At 52.6% G+C, this 9,790-nt stretch overlaps 1 protein-coding gene across 1 annotated transcript in view; it reads right to left on the bottom strand.

Annotated features, from left to right (window-relative positions):
• BOC (BOC cell adhesion associated, oncogene regulated) overlaps window positions 1-7,303 on the bottom strand; it is a 23,276-nt gene extending 15,973 nt beyond the window's left edge. The window contains exons 1-2 of the mRNA XM_009867096.1: window positions 7,219-7,303; window positions 6,558-6,836 (exon numbers count right to left, since the gene is read on the bottom strand). Of these exons, the coding sequence (XP_009865398.1) occupies window positions 6,558-6,836; window positions 7,219-7,303 (364 nt within the window). The remainder of the gene's footprint in view (window positions 1-6,557; window positions 6,837-7,218) is intronic.
• Window positions 7,304-9,790: the final 2,487 nt, after the last annotated feature.

Raw genomic sequence — 9,790 nt, 5'->3', positions numbered from 1 at the left:
TCGGCAGCCCCAGCCAGTGAAAAAATGTGTTTTTGTTCTCTGGGAAATGTAGCAGCGCTCCAAGAGCAAAAAGACAACTCTGGCTCCAAGCTTCTCCCACCCACAGTCATGGAAAAGTGACATGAAATTTCTCAAGCAGACTTTCTGATTAAAGCAAGATCCTTTATGGAGTTTAAATAAAAACCAGCCCTCTTGGCAAGACGGCGAGAAAGCCTCCCCGAGCGCGGCGCGGAGGGGCTGCCGGGCGGCTGCTGGGGGAGCTAGCGTTCCCGGGCCCAGATCTGAGGGAAGAGGAGGAGGTTGAAAAGAAAAGGGGAGGTTTTGCAATGTCATAAAAATGATTTGCAGCGAACATGCTTAATACTTCAGGAATTTCTTGGCATCATTTAATTAAAAAAAATAATAATAAAAAGAAGGAATAGGGGTGAACTTCAGAAATGTGATTAATCCTTTAAGACAAGCTGAGGAGGGGAGCCATGTTTCCACTGGGTATTAAAGCCAGATGAAGGTTAACTCTTAACTTGTGAAAAGCTGGCAGTGCCTCACGCTCCTCCAACAACGAAAGCTGCTGCTGGGTTGGGGAAGGGTGCTGGATATTTTCTCCTCCCTGCTTTTTATATTTGATCAAGGAATAAAATAGCAAGAGCCACAGAAATGGAAAGAGGTGGAGAAGAGGCGAAAGCTCAGCGTCTGCCTGCCCACATCACGCATATTCCTCCGATCAACAAAATATAAACGAGCATCAGGAAAATTAATGTGCGCCTTGGTGGTCTGGATTCATCACAGCCAAATTAAGATTTCAGAGCCAAGGCATAGGCTCCAGCAATGCTGGCAGGGATATGCGCACACACACACACACACTCACGCACAGACCCTGAAGAGGAGAAGGGGCCCATGAGCCCAGAAGAAGAGCAGACCCCGGGCTCCAGCACGCCAAAGCCCACCAGGGAGCTTAGGGAGATGGAAAATGATGTTCCCGTGCTGAGGGACCTCCAGGACAACCTTGGGCTGGGCAGATGGGGGGATCTCTTGTGTGCAGCCCCCCAGCTGGCAGCTCAGCCCCCCACACTCACAGCTGTGAGTGCTGCAGCCACGCAGCGGAGGAGCGGGACCCCTGGCTCTTCCTGCCTTCCCCTCCCAGACCAGCCGTGGGGTGAAGGTGTGGATGGAGGGGGAAAGAATGGAAGGAAAGGAAACCTGGAGGAGCAAGAACTGGGCACCACTGGAGGAGTGAAACTGGCAGGGGAGAGGGGAAAAACATCGCCCGGGCACCGGGACAAACTATTTTCCAATACGCAAGTGTATGAGCTTCCTGCCAAATTACTCCCCTAAATTCCTGCTCCCCCACAGCAAACAAGACTGTTTTATTTGTCAGTGGGTTTTGGCCACGGGTTGTCTCAGCTGCTACGCTCCCCGCTGGTACAGGCGCACACAGCCCTGCATTAACACCGATGGGTCGGCTACAGCCAGCAAGGGGTGGTCGGGAGCACTCCCGGCCCCCTCCTTGAGCTGGACAAGCCCTCCCCTCACACATCCCATCAACCGGCCCCCAGCACAGCAACACGGATGGTGCTGCGCTGTGCTGGGACACCCAGCTTCATCCTAGGGGCTTCAAATGAGCCGCCCCCAAGATTTGTGGGGCCATGGATGCCTTCCACCCACCAGGCAGCGCCGTGCCGGTAGGGGTGGAGGAGCGGCTCAGTGCCGAGCACAGATGCAGCACTCACCCCCTTCTCGTCTAACATGCAATTTGCACCCCGAGCCTAACTCCCGCTGCAACTCGGAGAAACCACATCCCCTCTCCACTGGCTGGGTTTTTCTTTTCACATGGTGGCGCCTGGCGTGCCAGCCCATGTCCTTGTCCTTAAAAGACACTCTTGATCCCAGTGAAGCAGCAAGTCACCACCCACCAGCCACTGGCCAAGAGGTGCTGTGGACAGACAGCGTGCTGCCCCAGCTAACAGAGCTTGTTTTATCTTCTTTTCCCCCCTTTCTTTTGTTTAGAAAGCGATGCAACCAAATGCCATCGCTTGTGTCCATTTGTGCCCCACTCTGAGGTGTGATGGGGTGAGCCGGTGCACAGGGAGGGTCAGCCCTGTGTCTGGCTGTGCTGCTGTCATCAGGGAGGCAAACCAGCTGAATCCCAGGGCTGGGGGCCAAGCAACAAAGCAGGCGAGACAGACTGGATTAAATGCATGTGAGACCATAAATAACTCGGGAGAAGAAGCAGTAGTAAATAAAATGCCGGCCCTCAAGGTGAAAGTCGTCCCTGCTGTAGGGAAGGGTGAGGGAGGGAAGGGAAAGATCCCAGGAAGGGGAATGTGCAGGAATGGGAGTCCTCCAGCTTGAGGGCAAGCACCTTCCACTAATTCCCCCTCTCCTGTCAGAGCAGTCTGGGGCTACTGCTCTCACTCCCTGTCACTGCAGGAGCCTCGGTACTGGCACTGTCACCACCAGCCCCCTCTCTCCCTGCTAGGACAGACGCAGCCCCCCAGTCTCCCCCCTGCTCACACAGACCCAAGCACATTCGCCCCCTACTATGCCCCAGCCCCACTCTCCCAGGTCACCCCTGGCCCATCTCGCAGCCCTTATGCCACAGCTCTGCTGGCTCCCCGAACACCACCTGTGTTTTCCTTCTCTCCTCTCTTCACGCCACCTCTGCCCTCAGGGCCAGAGCCCCCCATGCCTGCTCAGCAAATGCTTTTCCAGCACGCAGCGGCCCCCCGCTTCCCTCCCTCCTGCCATTGCCTCTGGGGAGCCATCAGGGGAGAGGCCTGGATGGAGGAAAATGAATGGGGCTGTCTTCAGAAAGCAGCTGCAAATTCCTGGGGGATGCCCAGCCCGACCCGGCGCAGGGGCACTGCCTGCGAGCGCTGCATGCTGAGGCCCGGCTTCCCCCAACAGCTGCCACAAAGCTGAAGTTGCCCTCACTGTCAATGGAGAGGAGCCTCCCTTCTCCCACAGCGTCCCCAGGACACACACACCCTGCACTCCTCTCGTCCCTGGCCACAGGGTACGCCCTGGAGCAGGCGGAATTCCTTGGCTGCATTCCTCATCCGTATTTTTTTTTGTTGTTTTGTTCTTAAATGTCATGTCTATCCAGGTCAGGCTTGCTGTTGTGCTCACTGCACTGATTTTCCATGCACACAGCTGAAGGCTTTCACCACCTCTGCCCACCAGCTTTGCTCCAGCCCCACACTTCAGCTGCCCTGTGAGCCCCACCGAAGGCTCTCAACCTTCCAAGCCTTTTGCTGTTGCAGGAGCAGCCCACAGTGCCATGTTCATATCCCTGGTGGATTTATCCAGCCCCATCAGAGCCTGCTGCAGCCTTTTTCATATAGCACCTCCAGCCAAGGGGCTGGACCCTCAGGCAGTTTGACAACTTTGCAACCTGGAAGCGGGCAGAGAAAATACCTTTCTTTTCCTTGCAGCTCTCAGCCATGTGAAGGCCTGGATGGAAAAACAGGAATATCCCTGCCCCATCCATTTAAGCTGTCCCAGACTCCAGTCCATCACCACCAGCCCCAAGGGCTGTCTCACGGCTACGCAGGGCCAGGCCAGCAGCAATCAGGAGGAATCGATCTGCACTGATGTGCCACAGGCTGCCAAGGTTGAGTGTGGGATCCTGGAGCACCAGGTCAGCTCTAACTGGACTCAAAAAAAGCCCAAGCAGTGCCCGAAGAGCTGCTCCTTTGGTTGCTTTAAGAAACCTTCCTCTTTCTGCAAATCCCCCCTCCCTCCGCCCCTCAGCTGTACAATAGATATTTTATCTCTGCTGGAGTAATTAAATGCTAGTTTCAACCAGCCCTCCAAGCTAGGGAGAGTAGGGATGGACTTGGCATTGCTGTGCCACAGATGGCAGAAGGAGGTATCAGTCTCAAGGCTATGCTGTGGCTGCCAGCTCTGCAGCGATGGTTACCTGCTCGCTGACTGTCAGCAAAGCATGAGGAGGCTCTGAGAGACCAGACATGAGCAGCCTGGGTGTTTTCCCCAAAGGAGGCAGAGAGACAGGAGTGGAAATAGCCTAAAAGTTGGCCAGATGAAGTTACAACCACCCCATGAAACCTGGTAAGACACTCCAGGTCCTCTTCCGAAATAAACTTAAATCTTGAAATATGTCCACATACCCATCCCTCTCTGCTGCTTTCATTCACATTCTAGTTTCACTCCTCCCCCAGCCCCCTAGAATAATTTTTGGGTGGGGGCTAAGACTTGCAGAGGGTTTTCTTTCAGCCTAGCAGGTGATCTGGAAGACATGTATCAAGTGCAACGCTGACCTGCCGAGGGCTCCCCTCTCCACAGCCAGGACCATGGTCCCCACTGAACCAGATCACAGCAAGGCCCTGTGGAGGAGGTCTGGAGCAGGAGTGAGAGCCTGTGGCACATCTGCTACCACTCATTCCCTCCCAAAATTGGTGCCCCCTGTTATTTCAGACCACTGCAAAGCCACTGCTGAAAGCAGACTATAGCTCACAAACATGAAACTGGTTATTCGAAGCCCTCCAGTTTTCCCTCCTACACCTTCAGCCCCACGTCTTTCCTGCACTGACCTCTCTCTCCCTCTGGTAGCTGAAGGCGATTTGGCTCTTGGAGAGGGCTCCTCAGTTGTGGCTTTGATTATTCCCGAGGAACACGGTGGGACCTTCCGGTTCGCTAGGACCGGTTTCCCACCCACTACTGATGCTAGACCACAGCAGACCAATAGGTCAAACAGCCATGCTTTGTCCCAGCAGACAGAGCTGGTGGTGGTGGGTTGGGGTGAGGGGAAAAAAAAAAGAAAAGAGGATCAGTCTAAGAAGGAATTGATCAGGCTGAGAAGCTGTGCACAACCTGCTCTCTTAAATGCAAACCATGCCCTTGGTAATCCCATCCACCTCTCCCCTCCTCTCCTTCCCTCTATCAGGCCACCAGCACACACAGCCCCCTTTCTGCTCTGGAATGTGTTCTCCGAAACTTAATCTCAGCATGGGGCTCAGGCCAAATCCCTCGACAGATTCGGCCCTGTGACAACCCCCTCCCACCCTCCTTCAGAGCTCAGCAGCTCTCCCTTCACTTTCCCTCACCTCCTCCTCCTCCCACCCGGTCCGGCCTAAACATTTCATTCCTGATTAATGTATCAGTGACAAGCCAATAGTTTTTGGCTTTAAAGCAAAGCCAGCCCCTACTTTGCACAAACATCTTCACTTCTTCATTTTCTTAAGGCTTAGCCCCAAACTTCCCCTTGCCAGGAAGACGGAGCCCCTTCCACACCCCAGGGCTGTCATTGCCAGGGGGATGGCAGCCTCCTCTGCATGTGCTTGCTCCACCAAAAACTGCACAGGTCTCTGAGAAGATCAGACTCTCCATTGCTTAAATAAGGGTGGTCCACACAGACCCCCGCCCTATTTCCAAGCATGCCTAGGCTGCCCTGTCTCAGATGCATCCAAATATGGCACTTTCTCACATTTGAGCGTAATGTCTAGCCAAAACCAGCTGCCTGTACGAGAAGTTCCCCACTCTAAGAGATCCCCTCCCAAGTACACGTCTCCTTGGTCCATTGTCAGTGCCAGAGGGCAGCAGAGAGGAGCAAGTAAGCTCAGAGATAGGAGCAAAGCCCCTGGCTCAGAGCTGTGTCACGAAAACAAGGTGGCTCTTTGCTGCCATGCCACTGCAACCTCATAGGAAGATGACAAAGCCTTGGAAAGGGGGAGCACCAAGCACCCCCCCGGGACCACAGCAGTGGTAATGAATACAACCTCCTGACTCTTAAAGACAAAAACCTTGCAACAACTGCTTTTAGATACTCTGCTTTCCTGTGTCTGCCTCCTGTCAGCTTCTGCATACACCTTTACCAAATGAGAACAGCACAACCTCTGTCTTCAACGTCTCCGTGCAACCATTCTCCCACCTTCCCTTTCCCTCACCTTGCCTTTTGGCAAGGGATCTTCCCAATGGCACACAGAGGACCACCAGACCTTAATACAGGTACCTAGAAATGCCTCCTCACCGCAACCAGACTAATCTTTCCTTAGTGTGAGCATGAGGGCTGGTACTTTGGCTACCATAAACCCAGGGGCAACACAAAAAAGTGCAGATCCCACCCCAGCACAAGCAGGGCAGGGGACTTCACTTTCTGTGGGTAAAAATTAGCACATGCTGACCCAGCACTGGTAATAGCCCTGCAGCAGCCCAAGCAGCAGTCTGGCCATCAGTACCAGCAGGTACTTTTTGGTAACCTCAGTCAAGAAGTCAGCAACCAGATGGGGAAGCATGACAGTCAGGAAACCAACCGCGTGCACAAACCCCATCGCTTGGTTAATTCCCGCTCTTTGTGGTCTTTACAGACACTGTCACTGCAGGACAGGCCTGCAGCCTACCATGCAGGACTGCTTTGTTCACAGCTGGGCCACAACATGCCACAACAGCCTGTCCATGATCAAAAATGCTACAAAATGGCCTAAGCCAAAGGAGCACTCCCTTGATGCCAGTGTGAACAAGTGAGCGCTGATGAGCCTCTCAAGATGCGCGAGTGATGGCCCCAGCAATGCAGGGGATGGCAGACGACTAAAGCTACTCACTAGCTAAAGTGACCACTGCAGGTACGCTGGCAATGACTCCTTCGGGCACATGAGCGATGCACTGGTATCGCCCCACGGTGTGGTTGTTGAGAGCCGTGACGATGAGTTTCCCTCGCTCGATGTGGATACCCAGCACCTCATCTGATCCAGCCAGCTCCTTCCCATTCAGCCTCCAGCTGAGGTTCACTCTGGGGGGGTCCACAAGACATCCCAGGCTGACTGGACCCCCAAGCTTTTGGACAATGGAGGCAGGTTGCACTGTGACCTGCAGAGATTCACCTGCATAGAGGGGAAAATAGGGGTATAAGAAAAGGTCTGTGAGACTCAGCAAAAGAAAGGACAGAGAAAAAAACTGCAGTGCTGGTACATTTTGTGTTCCCCATTGCTTCCACTTGTGCTGCACCTTCCCCTTAGCTCCCCACATGCACAACCTAGTGCTTGGAGATGCCAGCCCCATTTCTTCTTGGCACCACCAGAGAGAGATGCCCAACTCTGTATTCTCTTCACCTCTGGAGCAGTGTTTGAACCGAGACCTTTGCTCAGGGCTATTGAGGAAGCAGTGGAGAAAGAAAACCACTTCATGCTTGAGGCACACCTACGTAAACAGCACCAGAGCAAAACACAAGTGAAATGAAACAAATGGGTAAGAACAGAAACTCACTCAGTTTGGCGAAACAGCTAGCAGCTGCAAGGATGAGGCAAGGGATGGGGGACATGGGTCTCTTCTTTCCACGTGTCATTGCCATCCCATGCGATGTGTTTTGGAGTGCCCAGGGAAGGGTCCCATAAGCTGCCTCAGGGGATGCAGTGGACGTGTGGCAGTGGATTCCTGTGGATGATAAGAGACACAATAGATGAAACCCTTAGACTTCCCTCTGCTTTCCAGCCCAGCCTGGCTTCTCTACCAACATCGAAACATAGAATTGTCAGGGTTGGAAGCGATCTTAAAGATCACCTGGTCCCAACCCCCTGCCATGGGCAGGGACACCTCCCACTAGACCAGGTGGCTCCAAGCCCCATCCAGCCTGGCCTTGAACGCTGCCAGGGAGGGGCATCCACAGCTCCTCTGGGCAACCTGTGCCAGTGTCTCATCATCTTTGCAAAAAATTATTTCTTTCTAATATCTAAATCTAAATCTACCCTTTTTCAGCTTGAAACCATTACCCCATGTCCTCTCGCTACACTCCCTGATAAAGAGTCCCTCCCCTGACATCCCTAAAATCCCAGGGATTCACCAAGCCAGTAGCCTGAGGAGGCTACAGCCACTGATGTAAGCACTTTTCTCCAGCCTCTCCACCAAGAATGGTTGTGAGTCTCCCAAGACATCCCATCCTCAACCCTTCGTACAAATCCATGTGTGCTCAGACAGCCACGTACTCCTCTTCTCTACTTCAGATGTGGTGCAGTCAACGCCTGTACTGCGCCAGCTACACACACCAACCAATATTCAGGAGCAAAACACAAACGTTTCCAACAAAGTGTCACTGAAGATATTTGCTAAGTGTTGCTGCCACTTCTTGGCTGTGTCTGGAATATATTCTAGCTTGAACACAAAAGTACAAGTCCTGAGCTACATGAAAACAAAAGCGATCCTGCAGTTTCAGAGTCTCTTCCTGAGACACTGGCCATTTTGCTCCTGGGCACACTTATATTTCAATCCAGATGGGACTCTTTGGGAGACGTAAAAGTTTTTCAGGGCATTTCTGCAAGGAATTGTTCTGAAGTGGAGGGGGCATCTTTTCAGGAAAAAAAGAAAAAGTCATCTCTAAATTTCTTTAAATTCAGTGCAGTGACCTAAGGGTGGATTACACTAACTTGGCATAATATTCTAAACTAAGAGACCAAATCCATGGAAATATTTCAGACTAACTGTTCTGCCTGAAACACACTGCCTATTTTGAGTTGAACTACCTCGTCTGGACAAACCACCAGGTTTGTATCTGAAAGCACCAACAATGTCCAAAAAACTTGAAGCCCAAGACCACCCATCGTAAACCAGGTTGCTGTGAAGAGCTGCACACTGCAGTGGCTGTTTTGGAGAGACTGTCATGAAGGAGTGCTAGAGAAAACAGGCCAGCTCAGGGGGATTAAAAGTCTAAGTGGCTGCCCCAGAAGACTCCTAAGATGTCACACTGAATTCAGCTCCGGCAAAGGGGTGAAGTCAAGAAGAGACTTCCCTCTATGGAAATCATGACACAGCTACAGGACTGAGCTCCCTCCAGTTGCAGCACTAGGAAGATGACCTGTGAGTCTCAAAGGCATTTCAGAATTGCTCCTGTGCCATGTCTATGTTGGCAGGGAAGAAGCCCAAGAGCAAACCAGCCATGGCAGCCAGCTCAAACAGCAATTAAAGTTACCTGCTCCCTCTGCACAACGAGCTCATTAGCCACAACCTCAAGAGCACCTGGAGCCTGCAGAGCAGCATTTCCTACTTCCACCGTGGTCACTGTTTGAGCCATGACCTGTTCAAGCACATTCTTTTCGTAACCACCCTAGTCAAAAGGAGACAAGTCCCTTCAAGCATAACCTCCCAAATTAAACCTCCTAACTCCTGAAGTAAGGACTGCCACAGCCTCCCCAGGAGATATTCGGTGAGCTGTTGAAGGCAAGGCTGAATACTGCGGGCAAGGGACCACAGCATTTAGTGACATCTCACCAAGCTGCTCTCAGATGACTGTGCTTGCCCTCTGGTGGCAGCAAAGGTGCAAGAGCACATTATGGGGTAACGTCCATGGGCACCTCTGCCGAAGCTTTGAAAACGCCACAGAGAGCATCTTCACATGGTGCTTTTCAGGCTGATGTAAGCTCACTTAGTGGGTCTGCCCCATGGGCTTGAAGCAAAGCAGCTCTGTCCCAGGAGTCATGCAGTCATGGTTAGCTTGGTCGTGAGGCCAAGATGACAAGCCCTGCTGAGAGGCAGGGTAAATTAGGTCAAGCTTGGCATGGCCCGACATGGCTACCAGGCAGCCAGGAGAACGGAGAGAGCTCAGCCGTGGGGTGTCAGGCTGGGCATACTCTGAAGGTACCCAGAAAGATCAGCGAGACTCAGACTCTAGCTACTGCAACCCACAGCCTCATTACACATGAAAATCCTCTGTGGGTCACCTTCAGTGCCAAAGTGACAGGACAGCAACTTCCACCCCACACATCCCACCCTTCCTGGTATTCACTCTCCTCACCCAAGAAGACAAGAGAGTCTCAACAATTTGTCTTTGAAGGTTTCCTCACATCAA

The sequence above is a fragment of the Apaloderma vittatum genome, unplaced genomic scaffold (assembly GCF_000703405.1).
Source record: "Apaloderma vittatum isolate BGI_N311 unplaced genomic scaffold, ASM70340v1 scaffold12853, whole genome shotgun sequence".
NCBI lineage: Eukaryota > Metazoa > Chordata > Aves > Trogoniformes > Trogonidae > Apaloderma > Apaloderma vittatum.
The sequence above is the reverse complement of the archived record's forward strand: the minus strand, read 5'-3'. Positions and strand labels throughout refer to the sequence as shown.